This window comes from Ambystoma mexicanum, chromosome 14 (genome assembly GCF_040938575.1).
Source record: "Ambystoma mexicanum isolate Mex_15411 chromosome 14, UKY_AmexF1_1, whole genome shotgun sequence".
Taxonomy (NCBI): Eukaryota; Metazoa; Chordata; class Amphibia; order Caudata; family Ambystomatidae; genus Ambystoma; species Ambystoma mexicanum.
This window is the reverse complement of record NC_090940.1, coordinates 225486791-225506084: the sequence shown is the minus strand read 5'-3', so window position 1 is coordinate 225506084 and position 19294 is coordinate 225486791. Positions and strand designations below refer to the sequence as shown.

The following is a 19294-nucleotide window of genomic DNA, read 5'->3' as shown; positions in this document are numbered from 1 at the left end:
TAAGCTGAAATCTGGCGTTTCTAGATACCTTTTTGTGGTATCTTGTGATGGATTCCCACTCAGCGTCTTCAAATTGCTGTCCAAGTTCCGTTTCCCACTTTGCCTTGCACTTGAGGCTGTGCTGTGTAGTACTGTCTAGCAATGTTTCGTAAACCCTGGAGGTCTCGTGGCCCCCTTCCGCCGCCGCCAGCAGGCTCTCGATCCTTTCATGTCCTGTGTCCAAGTTGTCTACAGATGGCCAGCGCGCAGCAACCCTCTGCACTACAGCGTTGTGCAGAGGGAATTGACCCGTGTGTAATCCAGAGATTTCCTGCAGTTCGGCAAAGGTCAGGATGCCTTGGTCATCCACTAGGTCCCCCAGGGTGGCAACACCGCACAGCTCCCATGTGTCTCTTATTATTTTCCGACTCCCCGGTCTGTTTACCATGAGCGCAGCTATCGGGATCTGTGGGGAGTAGGGGTCCTTGAGGCTCATGGATTTGCTGGCTCTTTTCCAAATCTGAGTTCCAAGTTGGACTAAGTATGGGTATTGGTGTTTTTGGCATGGCTCGACCCACAGCAGGTCTCTCAGTAGCGATTGGGCGATGCTTGGCTGCAGCAGGCGGGTGTCTGTAGAAGCGCCATCCGCCATCCACTGGATCACGTGTTTTAGCTGTCCGGCCAAATAGTAAAGTTCAAAGTTGGGGACCCTCAGGCCGCCCTTGTCATAGGGTCTTTGCAGCGTGCCCAGGGCCACTCTGTGCCTTCCTTCTTGCCACAGGAATTTTCTGCACAGCTTATGTAGGTCGTTAAAGAATTGATGTGGGATGTTGTATGGCACGTTGGTAAAATGGTAAAGCAGCCTGGGTAATGCTACCATCTTGAGCAGCCCCACCCTGCCAGCCACCGAAAGCGGCAGCCTGCCCCAAAAGTTCATTGATTTCGCTAGGCCTTCCTTTGCCCTGACTGTGTTAAGGATGTGCTCCGTCTTAGGGTCTCTGTGGATCATGATGCCCAGGTATTTAAAGGAGGTGGGTTCCCATTTCAATTCTAGTGTGGGGAGCTCGTTGGCTTCAAGCCCGCTCAAGGCCGCCAGGGGGAACAAGCAGGATTTGCTATGGTTGATGTGAATGCCAGTGACTCTGTGAAACCCCTCCAGGGTCTCTAGAATGTAGGGCAGTGTGTGTTCAGGGTTCTTCAGATAGAGGAGCATATCATCTGCGTACATAGAGAGCAAATGGGATACACCGTCTATCTCGATGCCTACGTCTCCATATTCCTGTCTGAGGTATGCTGCAACGGGTTCGATGGCGAGAATGTATAGCATGGGGGACAGGGGGCAACCTTGTCTAGTACCTCGGGATAACCTCCATTTGTCCGAATAAATTTTGTTGGTGCGCACTCTAGCCTCTGGGTTGGTGTAAATGAGTGTAACCCATTTAATAAAGGTAGGCCCTATCCCCATTTTGGACAAGGTAGCTAGAAGCCACCTCCAGCGAACCGAGTCAAACGCTTTTGAGGCGTCCAGAGACGCCACTGCGCATTTCTCTTGTCTACCCTCGGTACTGTAAATGACATGGTGTTGTTTGCGCAAGTTTTCCGTGATGGTTCTGCCCGGAACGTACCCTGTCTGGTCTTGGTGGATTAGGATCGGGATGGCTCTGCGCAACCTCATGGCCAGTATTGCCGTCAGAATCTTGCTGTCCACATTTAATAGGGACAAGGGCCTGTATGACCCACAGTCTGTGGCATCCCTGTTGGGCTTTAACAGTGGGATGATGGTTGCTTCTCTCGTGGTGTCCGGGTGGTGGCCTAATTCATATGCCTCATTGAACACCTGGGACAATAACGGGGCCAGTGTATCTTCATAGGTCTTATAGAACTCTCCTGGGAGTCCGTCTGGTCCCGGTGCTTTCCCGGAGAGCAGCGATCTGATGGCGGTCGGTACCTCCTCGGGGGTGACAGGGCCTTCCAGGGACACTGCCATTTGTTCCTCGAGGTGTGGTAGCCTAATGATGTCTAACACATCCTCTATTGCCATGTCAGTGGGGGGTGAGGGGTCAGTATAGAGCTTCTGGTAGTATTCTGCAAAAGTGCGGTTGATATCCATTTGTGAGTATATGTCTAGCCCTACTGCATCCCGGATTTGGCAGATGGGTTGTCTAGGGGCTTCTCGTTTATATAGCCACGCTAGCAACTTCCCAGGTTTGTCGCCTAGGGCATGGCTTCTTTCAATGTGTTTGGCATAGCTGAGCCTCCCGAGCGCCTCCCAGTGCAGCAGGCAGGCCTGCTTTAGTTCGACTGCTCTGCATATTTGGGCAGGGTCCGATGAGGCTGCAGCCTCTAGGTGTTGTAGCTCGTCTTCTGCACGCGTCGGCTGGGAAGTGATGGATTTTTGGGCGCCCCCTGCAGCGGCTATCATGTCCCCCCTTATCACTACTTTGTATGCCTCCCAGGCAGTGTTGATATGCTGGACACTGTCGATATTTATTTGCCAGTAGGCGGATGTGCATTGCCCTATTTGTTCACAGAATGCCTTGTCTAGAAACGCTTCACTCCGGAGCCTCCATGTGGGTATAGGGGGTCTGGGTGCAGTTAGGGACCATGTGGTCATCAGAGGGGAGTGGTCCGACAGCACTCTAGCCAGGTATTGAGCGTCTTCAAACGCGTCTAAGTGTTCATCGCTAACCAGTATGCTATCTATTCTAGTGTGTACTGCATGCGGTGGTGAATAGAAGGAGTAGGCTCTGCCTTCAGGGTGCTGTGCTCTCCAGAGGTCGCATAGGGCATATTGTTGTGTAAGGGCCTTTAATATTTTTGCGGGCGGGGAGGGCTGATAAGGTTTACTGTCTGATCTATCCATGCATGGATCTAGAGTACAATTGTGATCTCCCCCCCCATATGACCGTGCCATTTCGGCTTGGGCTCAGTTGGGTATACAATGATCTAAAGAAGACCGTGGCGACGTGGTTGGGGGCATAAGTGTTGACCAAGCATAGTTCCTTGTCTTCTATGGTGCAACGTATCTGGACCATTCTACCTTCGTCATCGATGTTAGTGTGCGTCACCTTGATGGGAATGTTAGGGGCTATCCATATTAGCACCCCCCTGGCGTAGCTGGAGTACGTGGTGCCTATTAGGGTCCCCCTCCACACCCCAGCCAATGCTGCTAATTTCCGTGCGTTCAGATGGGTCTCTTGTAATAAGGCAATGCCTATCTTGTGGCGTTTAAGGAAGGTGTAGACTCTGTGTTGCTTAATATAACTGTTCAACCCTCTAACATTCCATGTCATTACTCTAATCGCATTAGCCATGAATGTGGTGTGGGTGAGAGTACCTGGGTGGGCTGCCCAGCGGCGCCTGGCTCTTGGTTCGGTGGCCTGTCATGTGGCGAGTGAATCTGGTCAGTTCCGTTGACGTCTTTGCGTGTTTTAGTGGTTTGCGGTGTATTCGTTGGTCTTGATCTTCTTTGTCCCCATAAACATTAACTGTTAACTGAACTTGTAACATAACTCGTCTAGCGGGGTATCCCCCGTTCTGACATTCCCGTTTCCGCCCCATGGACCTAAGTCCCTAGGTGCCCTACGGGCGGGTAATTACCCAAAAAAAAAGATAGTTCTAGGGCGGGTGTGGCTTCACCTCCTGATTGTAACAAGTGCAAAGTATTTCCGTGGTCGGTGTGGCTCCGGTTGCATCTGGGTTGCCGCTCATTATCTAGTAGTTCTGAGTATGTGGTAGATGCTGCTTGGGGATGGTATGAGCGATCTCCAATGAATCGGGCGGTTTAGGCGAGCGCTGTTTCGGTTCCCAATCAGGGATCTGTGCTCTGTCCATCCATTCGGTCGCTTCAGCGGGAGTATCGAATAAATGGGCTTTGTTGTTGTGAAGGACCTTTAATCTGGCCGGATATAGGAGCATGTATCGCAACCCTGCATTTTGTAGTCTGGCTTTGGTGTGGTTGAACATAGCCCTGCTTCTTTGGACCTGTAGGGTGTAGTCTGGGTAGATGGTGACCTTGGCGGAGTCTCTCTGTATGGAACCGCCCAGCCTGGAGAAGGCCAGGATTGCTTCCCTGTCTTTGTAATTCAGTACTTTGGCTATTATGGGCCTGGGCGGATTTCCAGGTGGCGGCCGTCTGGCTAGGGATCGGTGGGCTCTCTCAATAGTAAAGCCTTGAGACAGCTTCCCCGCGCCAATCTCGTGTATAAGTAGGTTTTCGACGTAGTTCGTGGGGTCATTGCCTTCGATTCCCACGGGTAGGCCGATGATTCTGATGTTACTCCTGCGGGCCCTTCCCTCTGCCTCCTCGGCTCTATCTTCAAGGTTCTTTACCTTCTGTACAAGGACGTCCACTTCCTTTGAGAGTTTAGCTTTGGACTCATAGTGTTCCTTTATTTGGGTTTCTAGGGTGTCTGTTCTATTGGCAATGGAACGCACATCTTGCCGTAGCAGATTCAAGTCTATGGCCACAGCGTCTATCTTATTTTCCATGGTTTTCTGGAGTGTCATGATGGCCTCCAGAAGTTGCGAATTCGCTGGTTCGGGCGCTTCTGCATTGGTGCCTCATTGCTGGCGTGGGTGGCGTCCGGGCCGGGTGCCCCAGAGGCGGCAAATGATTCCATAGTGGTATGTCTATGTTTGCCTCTGGCGTTTTTAACCGACATGGCTTAAGTGGTGTGGCGGCCTGCCGAGTACTCTGTTGGCCCTGGGTGGTAGTCGGAGTGATCTGTCTCGTGGGAGCGCAGTGCTACGTTATATGGCCGAGTGCATTGCCCACTATCCTTAAGGGCTGCTGCAGTCGGGTTGGGGTGATCCGAGGCAAAGCCGGGGCGTGAGGGCGCTTGTGGCGCGGAGGCCTCTGCAGGCTGGTTTAAGGAGACGTTCAGAGGTTAAGCTTGGGTATCAAGTCCGGGGGAAACGGCCCACCGATGCCTAGTTCGGCTGGTGTCTTGTCTAGGGTATGGTTTGTCGTGGTGTCTTGTCACTCCGCTTCAGCCAGGGCGCAGACCGGGGCAGCCGCCAGGTAGCGCCCGAGGTTCGGCACCCCAGGGGTTCACGTTTGTTTCCGTTTAACTGGTCGCCCCGCTCCGGTCACCGGGGGAGCCCATACCCTGTGTTGGCCACTGTTTACGCTGGGGCCCACCACGCCGGCCCCTATTGGCGTCCCACGCCAGCGCGCCGCTCCGCCTCCTGGTGCCAGGCCCTACAGGTCTAGGGGCCGTGAGGGGCAGGGCTCTCGGTTTTGGAAGCTCCCCCCCTCAGACTCCTTACCGCCCTTCTTCAGTCGTTCCGCTGTCTCCTCCTGCTATCGGTCAGGGACCTTGTTGTGAAGCCGAGGCGCTCAGCGGGGAACGCCACCGGGTCATCCAGTGGCGGGGCGTCCCGGCCAGCGCAAGCGGCTCTTCCCGCCTCCGGACCTCGCGGTTGCTCCGAAAAGCCTCCCGGAGCCCCGTCCCGGGGTGCTGGGCAATCAGGGGAGCGCTGGGCTGGCTCCACGCTCCTCCCTCCGTTCTCTGCGGCCACGCTTCTGCCGACTGGGTACACCCGGGCACCGGCCCCCTCCTCAGCACGCTAGTGCCGATCGCTCGACACCCGCACCCCGCGGCAGAGGCCGGGCTCCCCCGGTCTGGCGGCGGCTCGATTCAGGCCGCTGGTATCCACAGAGCGGCGGATATCTATGCGGCTGCCATTTTCCGGCCACGGCGTCTCTCTCCTCTCATGCGTCGCAGTGTCAAAATGAGGGAACGGAGCCGCTCCAAGCCGCGGCTGCAAGTTCCCCGGGCATTCACGGTCCGATGAGACTATTTTCAAGCGTTTTTTGCGATCTGTATCTATAGTTGGCGGCGGATCATTGAGCGTATTGCACGGAGCTCCTTCCAAGGTACGGCTTCCTCACATGGCGGTTGGCCACGCCCCGGGTCCTTTCGCTATTATTCACATTCGGTAGGGGCAGAGGACAGCCAGCTCAAAGAGGACATAAAAGATTCCCCCGTGGAGGACGAGTGAGAGGAACTAAGACCGCAACATAAGCAGTGGCTGATTTACCTTCAGCCACTGCGTCAGCCACCCCAAAACCTCACCGAGGTCTTCGTACACAAGACTGCGGTAGGAGGCAGGTTATTACAGCATCTGACAGAATGGCAGGCTATTACTTCAGATTCTTGGTCATTGGAAAGGTTACTGCCTACCCGTCCTGCAAGAACCTCAGTCATCTACCGGGGAACAACTCTTTGAAAGTTCCAGATCCGCCCCTTATGCAGGAGATTTTAACCCTGCTAGAGAAAGGTGCTATAGAACCAGTACCTGAAGCGGAGAGGAACAAAGGGTTGGTACGCCCCATATTTTCTAATTCCAAAAAAGAACGGAGGAATGAGACCCATAATGGACTTAAGAGACTTGAACAAGTTCCTCAGGAAGGACAAGTTCAAGATGATAACTCTTTCTCAGATCCTTCATGCCCTTGAGCTTCAGGATTTAATTGTATCATTGGACCTTCAGGATGCTTACATTCATGTGCCAATCCATCACAAGCACAGACAGTACCTGAGGTTCGCCGTTGGCGGTTCTCATTATCAGTTTCTGGTTCTGCCATTTGGGCTGACCTGAGGGTTTTCACCAAGCTAATGGCGGTGGTGGCAGCACGTCTCAGGCGAGGGGGGGGATTCATGTCTACCCCTACCTAGACGATTGGCTGATCAGGGCCTCTTCCCCGGAACAGGCCCTGGAACATCTCAACTCCACCTGTCACTTCACAGGCTGGGCTTCTCCCTCAACTTCAGGAAGTCCCACATGATACCATCACAAAGACTCCAATTCATTGGTGCAGTCCTGGATGCATCCCTGGGAGAAGCCTCGCCACCAGAGGTGAGGGCTCAAGACATTCTGCAGATGGTTACCAAATTCCAGAATGCCCAGAGTCTCCCGGCCTTTGATTTTCTGAGGTTGCTCTGCCTCATGGCAGCCTGCATTTTCTGGTGCCAGAGGCTCGCCTGAGAATGAGATCTCTTCAGTGGGCTCTCAGGACCCAGTAGTCACAATTCTCAGGAAGGGTGTCGGATCGCCTACAAATCCCAAACAGAGTCGCACTGGATCTTCAGTGGTGGGCCTGTCGGGTGAACATCTTGAAAGGAGAACCGTTTTGGCAACCATGGCCGAAGATAATGGTAGTGACGGACGCCTCACTCACGAGGTGGGGAGTCCATACCAACGACTTGACCATCAGTTGGTCTCCATCGGAGTCCAAACTACATATCAACCTTTTGGAGCTTAGTGCAATCAGACTAGCGATGAAAGGCCTTCTAGTATCAAAATAATGTCCCTATACATAATGTCACCAGGTAAAGCCATTGGCGACATTATATATGGTGACATTATGTATGGTGACCTTGTAAAAAAAAAATATATATATTGAGGGTTTGCAGGGGTGTACCCCGCATGTTCAATTTAATAATGTCTCCGCAAAAAACTGCGACTTATTTGTCGGGAGACATTTTTGCAGGGACATTACATGGAACCGGCCTATTTGCCTTCTGTACGGGGAAAGAATTTCCTGTACTATCGCAACAAAAGAGGAGGTGTAGGGTCACTACCACTCTCCAGAAAGGCAATGCAGCTCTGGTTCTGGGCAATACAAGAAGGAATCTATCTATTGGCAGTTCACTTAGCCGTAGAGAAGACCACGATGGTGGACGCTCTGAGCAGGCAGAGCACAGTCTCCCACGTATGGGAACTAGCTCAGGAAGTCCTTCAGGAGATCTTCACCCTTTGGGGAACCCCTCAAGTAGATCTGTTCGCGACCAGTGCCAACAGGAAGTGCGAATTGTCCTGTGCTCAAGGGAATTTCCCCTGAGAGGAGCTATAGGAGATGAGTTTGTGGTGGACTGGAAGTTTCCACTTCTCGACGCGTTTCCTCCAATCCCCGTCATTCCTCTTGTAATAAAGCGGTTCAGGAGGTTCAGGAAATCCATGATCCTACTTGCCCCGGACTGGGCCAGGAGGACGTGGTACCTGGACCTTCTAGACATGTCCATCTGCCCTCCGATTCGTCTTCCACAAAGAGGATCTTCTCAGCCTTCACACATGGTTTCTGAGAGGCTGAGATGGAAGGATTAGGACCTCCCAGACGATGTAATGGAGGTTTTGTTTAGGGCCAGAAGACCAGCAACCAAATCTTTATACCGCTGCTGATGGAATAAATTCTGCAGCTGGTGTAGAGTGTAGTTGATCCTTTCTCATATAACACACTAATGGTGTTATCATTTTTAGTACATCTAGCAAATCTGGGTCTCCAGATCGGTACCATTAAAGGATACCTGGCAGCGCTTTCTATTTTTAAGCGCACTTCAGAAGAAGTCTCCTATTTTAAGATTCCTCTGTTAATACAATTCTTAAAGGGATTAACTAATGTTTAACCTCCGACTCCCTTTCAAGTCCCACTGTGGGATCTCAACTTGATTTTTCTGATGGGTTCTCCTTTCGAGCCTCTACATTCTTGTCCATTAAGACTTCTTACTTTGAAAATCGTTATCTTGGTGGCAATAACATCAGCCCAAATTGTGAGTGAGCTACAGGCTTTATCCTGCAAGCCTACTCCTAGTGTTTTTCAGAAAGACAGAGTGGTACTAAAGGTGAAGCCTACCTTTCTCTGCAAGGTTGTTTCTGAGTTTCATATTACTCAGAAAATAACATTACCATCTTTTTTATCGTCCACCACATACGGGGAAAGAGGAACAAAGATGCTACAGACTCGACCCTAGACATGCACTAAACTTTTACATTTCCAGATTGGCAAAACTCCAGCAGAATGACAAGTTATTTGTGGGCTATTCAGGTCATAAATTGGGTCTAGCCATCACCAAACAAACCATCTCCAGATGGATAATTTTAACTATGCCAGAATGTTAGACTGGCCGGTAAAGACCCTCCAGAACATCTAAGCGCTCATTCGACCAGGGGTGTTCCAACTTGTTCAGATAAAGGATATATGTGCAGCTGCCTCACAGTCGTCTGTGCAAACCTTTACTAAATACTACAGTCTAGAGTACTCCACGAGCCAAGATTCTGCTTTTGGAAAAGCAGTATTGCACTCTGTGCATACATGATCTCATTAAATTTTACTCCCTCCTTCAAATTATGTAAACTGCTTTGGGAGTGTATCAAAGATAAGGAATACGTGGAAGGACACAATCCATTCGAAGAACAAGTTACTTACCCATGGTAACGTTCTTACGACTGGATGTTCCTCCCACGTACTCCTTATCGAAACTCCCAACCTACCCTGCAGTAAAACTTTGCTTGTGGTTGCAGTCTACGCTCCCTCAAGGGGAGTAACCGTCGAACACAAGGCGGTGCTCCACTCGTCAAAACGGCCAGTGGGCGCTGCGCATGCTACTTATACCTGCAGTGACGTCGACGTCAAGGCAGAGGCCTCTGAGGGACATTGACTCGACCAGGCATCGACGCACAGCGCCCTCTACTGAAAATAAAACTATGAGGCAGCAAGCTGGATATTGGAAAATATCAAAGATAACGAATATTTGGGAGGAACATCAATTCGAAAGAACGTAACCATGGGTAAGTAACTTGTTATTTTTGCACATCAATTTCCTTTTGGGAGCTTTATAATGTACAATGGGGTCAATTTAAGTCAAAGCAATGGGGAACAAATACAGCCATGTAAAAACAACCGGTTTAAATGCCCAACCAGATTGTATGTGTTCTTTATTTTTTCAGGCGACTGGCAGACAGACTAGCTACAAAGTGGATGGTTTTGCGAGGGTGCTCCGCAGCAGAATGCATCCGAATTTACTTGACTGTGGCACGTAAATGGCCACTATTTGGCGCCAAGCTGTTTACTGCTAAGGTATTCGTTTAGATCCTTGCTTTCCTACGTCATCTATTGTGGCTATGTCTCTCTTTTGCCCATATGTCCATTTACTGGCACAAAGAAGTGAAAGCTTTGAAGACAGCAGGCATTGTTCGGAGGTTCTAGACTAGCACGTGACTTCCGAGACAAACCCAGAGTTCCCAGCATTCAGTGCATCACATCCGATCTGATGACACAAACACAAAGTGTTGAGCAAACCTATATTAACACGCATACACAGACACAAGCCTTGAAGTAGCACTAGCTTGCAACCCCCTCACAACCCTTGATCTTAAAAGTGCCACATAAGGACTTTGACCAGATACACAGCATGTGTACCCAATTAGGCTGTGGCTAAATAAACTGCATACCAACAATTCCTAGGACCATACCCAGTTTGCTTACGCTCTGCATGCGTCAACTCGCCAGCAAGGCAATCGTGCACTGCTCCCACTAACCGTTCCCATCCGGGTCTCCATTGGGTCACAGAGCACCAAGGGACCATGAAAACGGCAAGAGTTGCGTAATAACCCAACCCAATAACTGAATGAGGCAAAGGTCAATAAGGACCCAATAAGACATTTCTCTTATTTTTCCTGGTCAATGCAGTCTTTATGGGAGCCTGCAGACGTTGACCATGTTATGGGGTTTACACTGAGCCCTGTGCCCTGTACTGGAGGCCTCGGCGCACGGGATCCAGGCTGATAGTTGAGGAGTATGGTCATAGGTCGCAGAAAGGCACTGGCCACAGCCTATTGGAGATCAGGAGCTTCCAGTAAAAAGCCATTGGTTCATCCTTCTTCCAGTCCTCCATCAGAAAACCTAACTGCAAGTGGTCATAGCACGCCAAAATCATGATGGATGTTTAAATGCCGGCAAAGCTCTACATCCAAAACTGAGTTATTAGCTGTATTCTGACACCTGACTGCATAAGAGGCCAGTATGCTGGCTTATGAATGCTGCAGGCAAAAGTTCTGCCAGTGGCGTGCTCTCTCCCAATGTATGGGTTAAAATGGTGGGGGGCAAGAGGGGTTCAGAGTCCATTCCCCAACACCACTAAAAATACAAAGAAAACAGGGCATGCCATCAGTGGCGGTAATTGCTGGTGGCATTTAAAGACCGACATTATGACACAACCGCTTTGTTGGCTGAAATGACTGTGCTACTTGCAAGTCCCCTCACGTTGCGGTAGTGTTGTGGGAGGTTTAACAGTACATTCTATAGAAGCCAGCATTTTAAAGATTTGTTATTTTGCGAAGATTTTTCAATTATTTTCTATTTAATGTTTGATTTGTAATCTGCTATGTACAATACAGCCCTGCAGGATCAATGCAGCCTATGGCATTGCTAGGTTTCATAGCTAAATTGTGTGAAAGTACACTGAGCAACATGTCTACTATAGGAGTTTGCTCCAATGACCGCCCTGGTGTGTGCGGACACTGGGGGCCATGTAACTGACCAAGTGCCAGCTGACTGGGCACAAGCTGCTGCAGGCACAGTGGTGATTCTGCCTGTCGGGTGAGGCACCATAGCTGCCCTTAACTTCACCAGATTTCACAGTGGAGCAGCCCAGGCCTAGACAGTGGAGTGCACTCTAGATGGCGATTATGCTGCCCTGTGCTACATATAGATGGGGGCGGTGAGAGTGCCCTGGCTGGAGAACCTGCAAAGTGTCTCCAGGGCAATCGGCTGGTCTGCACCCCGGCAATTAGATGGGACCTTTACAGATGGCAGCAGCTTAACCATGGCCACAGTTTACTCCAGTGGGGATCCCTAACCCCTTCATGTAGCAGAAAGGCGATCAATGAGAGGAGGAGGAGGGGTGCCAACGCCCAACATCAGGTGACATGCTCCACATAGAAATGACTTGGTGTCTGTGGGGGGGTTACGGCAGCTATTTGGCACCCCGAGAGACTGGCAGTGGCATTCTTGGCTAAGCGGCTCTCCTTTGTTGATTGTGATGCCAACTCAGCATTTTACAGGTTTGTTTGTTGTTGGAAGAGGGCAATATACAAATGGTTTTGACCCCCCCCCCCTCCTCCGCCCGCCCACTTTGAGTGGTTGCATGCACTACCTTGGGGATCTGATGTGGAGTTATTGTTCTATGTTCCCTCTTCCTTCACACTTCACTCAGTCCTCCCACTTTGTGGGAGGCAGTTTTGTGGGTGTAAGGTTTTACAAGTGGCCGCTAAATTTCGTCTGGTTCCTATGAAATTTGTGTGACTGTGGTATTTTTGGTGGCTTTTTGCCCTGGTCAAGGAAGGGTGATGGAGTACTCGTTTGTTCTTTCTAACGTGTCTTCCTTTTAATATTCTGCTAGTTTGAATCATCCTCGTAATTGTGCACAATGGCTGCATGTTGCTGTAAGAATAGAACCGGTTTACTTGCATGACTATAGCAGGTGCATGTATTTCAGTTACTGTACTCTACAGATCTATTTGTCCCCAGTGCCAATTGTTTGTATTGGCTGCTTCGGACTAGTAACCTGAATATTTTTAAATATGTTTCCTCTGATTTCTCTAGATCATTCCATATTCCCCGCTGGAAGATAATCTAGTGTGGCTTGCAGTCCATGAAGACGGAATCAGTTTACTGGATTACAGCACTATGGTACGAAAAAGGAAAATGTGATGATACATCCAGGGCCCACTGGCTCTCAACCAGGTGGCCACCAATACCCAACTCTACAGGTAGTCTTTGTGAATCTTAGACAGAAGCTTCAGTCCATTTGAGCTAATAGACCAAGGCCTAGTCTCTTTGCTAACTCTTTCCCCTCACCTCCCAATGAGCACTTTTGTACTTCACATTTTTTGGTATAGACTGATCAGAAGAGGTGTGAGGGAAAAGCATGGACTCCCTTCCTTGTCCATCACTTCACCGTCAATGCAATGTCATGATACTGCATCAGGAGCAGCTTCGCTGCACTGGATATTTACATATGGGTTACAAAGGGAAACTGCTTCCTGCTCAACTGATGAAAGCTTCCCTAACGACTAAAATACAGTGACAAAGGAACAGAAAAGTGGACAATCTTTTAACTGAAAGAAACGGGAGGGAAAGCTGAAACTTTCTAGGAGAAAAACAAATGAGAACTAATAGTATGAAACAAACATACTCATGGTTGCACATGTTTGACGGTCTCCCCTTCTAAGACTGCCATAAAGGTAAAAATTCTGCTTAGCGAATGCAGTCATAAGCATAGGTTAGTTGTTTATCAATAAGATGTTTGAGGAACACCCCATGGTCTGCTTTTGTGTACCATTGCACAAAGCCTGCTGGCTCAATCCTGCAGCATCTGTAGCTGCCTCTGCTAAACACATCTGAAACCCTAAGTGGTATATGATGCATGAGGCGGATTTGTTGTGGTTTCTGCCCGTAAACCTAATCTTATAGGAGTTGAATACCCACGTACATTCCCTTATTGCAGCCACTGGAACCAAAAAGCAGACTCGAAAAGCAAAGGCGTATTACTATCTTGAGGTTTCATTTTCAGGAATTGTTATGCTGCGACAAATCGCCACCATCGCAGTTTGAGCGCCTAGGCTAGAAGTGGTGTACTGTGCCTGCACTAGGGTTTTTATATGTATGTCTTCTGGAAGAAAGAAAATGAGCCAGTGCTAGACACGGGGAATGGAAAACAGGCAATGGATGCTACAAAGAATGGAAGGGAGTTATGCAGCGGGGAAGGGATGTTTTGCGATAACATGTGTCCATTCCACCCTTGTTAGTTGGACCAGAAGAGATGGGGAATATGTCCTTAACTGTTGTGATAACTGGAGTTTGATTCCTAGGCAGATTTGGAGAATTGTAGGTCAGTACACTATGTAATGTTGGATGTATGAGGAGCTTCAGCGCGTGCTCGGGCAATATTGGAGGTTTGGTGCTGATTTGCTCAAGCCACTCTGTACCCCAAGTGACAACTCCAGAAAGTCAATTATGGGGCTGTCAAGCCAACGCCAAGAGTGGCCTAGTCCTTAATAGACTGTGTATAAAGGTGAATGACATTGCCAATAGAAGGGTAAGGGAATTGGGTGGTCAAACTAATAGCGTACAATTCTAAAAGTCTGGCACCTTGTTGTCCTAAAGGTTATTAGGAAGAGTTAGTTCCATGTCATGCAAGACTTTCTTTAAGTTCATGGTGAGACAGTGTGGTGCCTTACTTGGGAGTAAGTTATCAAAGTATAGTAATGCGCATCCATCTTTAATGAGGAAATATACCCTGAGCTCCCTACATAGGCTGTGTTCAAAAGACCGTGTGAAAGGCGGATGTGGATGTATGACGGAGTAGGTAGGGGCAAAAGGATCAATGTCTTGCCTTTCTGTATGCAGTGTGAATCTGCCACACTTCTGTGTGAAATCGTCTACTGATGTGAGTGTCTCTTTGGCTGAGGGGCGGTCAGGATGTTAAGCATTCCACAGTGGCAGGATGCGATTGTAAGCCTGATGCACAGAGGAACAAGAGAGAAATCACCATTCTACTTGCTCTGTATGCCCCCAAATGGCCAGATTCCATAGTCTGGAAAGCTGGGAGGAACTATTGGCACTTTTAAATGAAGGTGGGTTTTGAACTGTGCCTCCCTATAGGAGCAAAGCCCTGGATAGGGCTATCTGGGAGTTCTTGAGAGCTGTTACGAACTTTATGGGGATCAGTATAGTGGCGTAAGTGGCAGGACCCTTCCTGGTATGAGTCTGAGCAGTTCTGGGAGTTGTTATTCATAATCAACCCCTCTCTTCTGGGCTACAGTTACATTTTCCTGCTAATAGAGGCCAGTATGGAGATCTTAAATCCAACAGCGTAATGGAGTCTGCTCATCCGCTTCCATTTGCAGGTCAATTTGGGTGTTACGGCTCTTTTCCCAAACTGAGTGCCATTCACATGTATTATTTATTTGGGTATATTGTGGAGTGGTACCTGCCACCCTAGGGTTGCTTCAAAGCACTTGACAGTTCACATTAAGGGGAAATGGCATAACAAAAGTTTACTTAATATAAACAGCCTTAACACAACTTGACCAGCTAGTTTAATACAGTCAGCGTCCTATCCAAAAATAGAAAATGAAGATGTGAACAAACAAATGTAACAAACAATTAGAATGGTTTTAAGGTTCACAATTTGGAAGGGAAAATGAAAAAAAGGAAGGGTGGAGCAGGTTGTTGGGACAGGTTTTGAAAGTCCACCCAAGTAAGGGACTTTATAAAACTATAAATTGGGCAATACAGAAACTACAACTCTTAGTCCAGGTCTGTACCACCTAGTAGGTTGGTAGCAATGACAGAGCAGCAAGGCTTATCTTAGAAGGGAGAGAGAACTATAGGAAGGTACAAAGAACTTGTATGGTATATATGGTCCAAAGAAACACTTATACACTGATGTATTGTAAAAATATTGGTTTATTTTTTATATATACACTGGCAAAGAGAATTATTTAGAAAGGTAAGTACTATTATAAGTTATAAACACAATCTAAAAACCAACACAATACTTATGGTAAGTAAACCAAAGTATATAACACATTTAGAATAGCAGTATGCAATTTAAGGTAAGCAAACCCTTTTGTAGTAAACTGTCCCGTATTCCGTTTTAGGAATAATACAGTTATACCAAGGACATTGCAAGTAAGTACATTAGAATACTAAGTAACATATTCTCTTTCAGGAATATTACAGTTACCCTACCTCAGTAGCAAGTAAGTACTTTGCATATTCCTGAAACAGAAAAAGTTACATGTGTTGCAGTTACACCAACATTATTTTCTAGAATAGAGGAACGCAATTCAAAGGTAAGTAAAGTACTTGCATCAAGCAATTCACAGGTAAGTAATAACTTTGGAACACTTGTAACTTATTCTATTTTGGGAATATACAGTTACAGCACCAACACATAGCAAGTAAGTACTTTGCAGCACTTGGTATCATTTCTTTACAGATGCCTTACACAGTCCTTCCCTAATCTCAGGGCATGAGTGTTCTCAGAGGCAGAAGGGGGGGGGGGGCCTGGTGGTTCAAGGGCCAGCTGTAGGCAGAAGAGGAATAGGCACAAACTGTATGAAAGTCAGAGTTCCAGAGGATTTCTCAGCTAACAAGTAACAGACTTTAGAGTTGGTAGAAGTGTTCAGGGACTTCGTAGAAGGCTCCCTAAATGCATTCCAGTGTTAGGTCTAGGCGAATGGTATGGGTGAACTCGCAACTGCACAAATCACCACCCTAGCCACACAGGAGAGATGGTTTCTAGATTCCTGGTCATGGTGACGAAAGAAAGAACACTTGATGGGAAATTGCAGCAGCAATCGAGAGGAAAGGCTCCCGGCAGAGGATTCTTCAGTGCTTCTCACAGATATGTGGATTTGGTACCCTTTTCAAGGTACCAGATGAAGAACGGTTGCCGTCTGATCAATTTACCTCACTATCTCGGTCCAGCACTCTGATGAGGGGACTTCAAGGAGTGGAATCTTGCTTTTGGAGGTTTAGCAGGAATCCACCAAATTTTCTGTGAGATTTGTTCACGGGAAGATGTTGCACAGCACTCAGCCTCAAGGTCCCAGGGTATATCCGATTTGCAGCCTAGGAAGGTCACAGCTCATCGTGGGATAGCTAGAAATACAGGTCTTCTTAACACTGATTAGTAACACCAGTCTAAGGGTTGGTGTCGTCGTCTTTGGGGCTCCTCCATCGCATGAAAGAAGGGGTCAGCACAGGCAGCGGTTACACAGCAGGCATCTCCGATCACTGGAACCAGCTTGATCACTGGGACCTGCTACAGCCATGTTCTCTTCTTCCTCATCGGATTCAGCTCCTGTGGTCGACTTTTCTTCAGCTTCCAGATCCAGGACCTTTATCCAGGAAACTAGTCAATCAGCACACATGCTACATTAAACGTTTGGCGGTGGCTGTGGACAGCCAGCCTCAGTTAGGACTGGTTCCAGGCAGGCTTACTAGAAGACAAAGGACTGAAGTTTCAGACTCCTCCCTCGTTCCCTCGTTTCCTGTCTTCACAGACACTATGGAGCCTCGGCGGGCTTCACAAAAGATTCCTGCTGAAGACCAATAACGAAACAGGACCCCCCCCCCTCCTAGGACGGCAGATAGACCATGAAAGAACAAGCACAGTAAAAATGGCAAAAAAAAGAATACAGCCACCATTCTAGATGAATGGTGGTCCTTTTGTGCATTACCACGGCTGGGTTGACAGCCTGCAGGTAAAAATCATACACAAGTCAGTAGAGCACGTCCACCGGCACCAGCCATAAAGATATGCTTTTCACTGGAACACAAATGTTACAGGAGCGGTGAGAAAGTTGATGCAGTGGATCCCCTCAGCACTCCACTTAAGTTGGTGTGTGCTGATCTCACAATATAAAATGTAGAGAGGATACACATTTCTCTCTTCCCTTGAGAACAAGATAAGGACTCTGTAATCTGTACTTTTGTCCAGTATTTAACATATTCAAGAAGTATGGTCTGCGGTTTCATTCATATACAGACGATACTCCGATCTATATTGAGATTCAGAACATCGTTGATGCTTTTGAAAAAATGTATCTGTGTATGGATGAGCTTGACGAGTGGATGACCTTCAATCATCTGCAGCTGAATGCAACCAAGACAGAGATTGTATTGTTTGGCCCAAAGAATAAAATGCTGGAAGAGAGACGGAGACCCTCCGCCCCCCTGATCTTAGGGGAACAACTTCACTATGCCAAAAAAATGTAAAACCTGGGTTGTATATGGCACGAGAACCTGGGCAGTGAAGCACCAGTGGGGGCGAAGGTGAAGGCAGTTTTCTATTCATTACTATTACTAAGGAATGTTTTTCCTTTCATTCCAACAGAGGATAAGGCAGTGGTGGTGGGGGCAATGACTAATCCCCACCTAAACTACTGCAATAGCCTCTTAGCAGGAATTCCAGCCAAACAAGCTGCTAGACTTTAGAAGGCACAGAATGCCGCAGTCAGAGTGATCTGACATCTCAGGAAACAGGACCATGTCTCTACAATGCGGAGATCCCTCCACTGGCTTATGGTGGAGGATAGGATTACATTCAAAGTAGCCTGTCTGGACTACAAATGCTTGAGGGGGCTTGCCCCTGATTACCTTGCAGAGAAGAACATTCAGTACTGCCCAACTAGAAAGCTCTGTTCTGGAGATAAACTCTTTATCTGTGTCCCACAGTCTAACTGTGTCTCCAAGGGAGATAGAAGATTTGGAGTGTTTGGGCCAAAAATGTTGAACCAACTCCCACTGGAGATTAGAACATGTGAGACATTGGACTTGTTTAGAAAATGGTTGAAAACCTTTCTATTTAGATGAATGTAATACTTGACTTTAGTTAAAATCTGCCTTCTTCATGTGCTGACCTTTAGTTGTCATCTGCGCCTGAATATAGTTTAATCTGTCTGGTGCGCTTAAGAAATTCTTCAAAATCAAGTAAAGGACTGTAACAGAAATGTTACAGAACCAGTAAGAAAGGGGATACTATGTAACCCCTCAGCACTCCACAAAAGGTGGGGTGGGCCGATCTCACAATGGGGATTGTAGAAAAGATAACAAGTATCCTTCTACCCTTAGAAACATTAGTTCACACTAGGGACCCAAGAGAAAATAAAAAAAGCAAGTGCTGAGTGCTGCAATAATAAAATGTAGATGCCCAAAAAGTTATAGGAAAGTATGATTCAAAAAATAATGTATGGAGAGCCACAAAAATGACTTCCATGGAAATAGTAAAAGAAAGTGTGAGTGGGGAAAAAGGTTTCCCCTCACTCGGGAACATAGAAAAAGAATCCACAAGGCCAGCAAAAAGTGCCAAGGCTCTCTCAGATGAGGGAGCTTTAGCATAAATATGAAAATCTAACATAACACTAGGTTAGTTTCAGAGGCTGTGAGGGAGAAAGTTGAAGTCCAACGGAGGTGGGTGTTAGAATAATTTTCCTGAAGTCCCACTTGGAGGCAAGACTTTAGTAAGCTATTCCAGTGGTTTGCAGATCCCCAACTCTTAGTATCGGCCTGTACTACTGCTGGAACCTTGGTAGAGTGGCAGAGCAATCAGGCTTATCATAAGAGGAAGATGTGATCTGTAGGTAATTACACTGAACCTAGTTATTAAAGCATATCAAAGAAACAATTACACTTAAATGTATATTAAATGTATATGAAAATATAGATTTATTATATTTACACAAGAGTCACTTTAAATTACTTGGCACCATGAACCAAAACACTTGGAAATATTTTAGGATACTTTTCAAAGGCCACTGCTTAGTTTGTAGTTGCTCACGGTTACATTTGTTACAGTAATGACAGTTCTATTGTATTATCGGTAATAACGCGCACTTGCGAATCTCAGAAATACGGTGAAGACATTTACTCTGCATACACATATTGGATTTTGTTGGTTAGTGCAGCACTAGCAGTTCTTAAGGTTTTAGAGGCAGTTTCTTCGCACAGCAATTCTTT

General features: G+C 47.6%; 1 protein-coding gene across 2 annotated transcripts in view; it reads left to right on the top strand.

Moving 5' to 3' along the window:
- PLEKHH1 (pleckstrin homology, MyTH4 and FERM domain containing H1) overlaps positions 1-19294 on the top strand; it is a 493065-nt gene that overhangs the window by 441663 nt on the left and 32108 nt on the right. Inside the window, exons 26-27 of one of the 2 annotated variants that reach the window (XR_011283967.1) lie at positions 9712-9841; positions 12368-12534. Coding sequence is in view for 1 of the 2 variants with exons in the window: in XM_069638989.1 (XP_069495090.1) it covers positions 9712-9841; positions 12368-12454 (217 nt within the window). In the remaining variant the exon portion in view is untranslated. The remainder of the gene's footprint in view (positions 1-9711; positions 9842-12367; positions 12535-19294) is intronic. The other variant, XM_069638989.1, reaches the window with a different exon arrangement.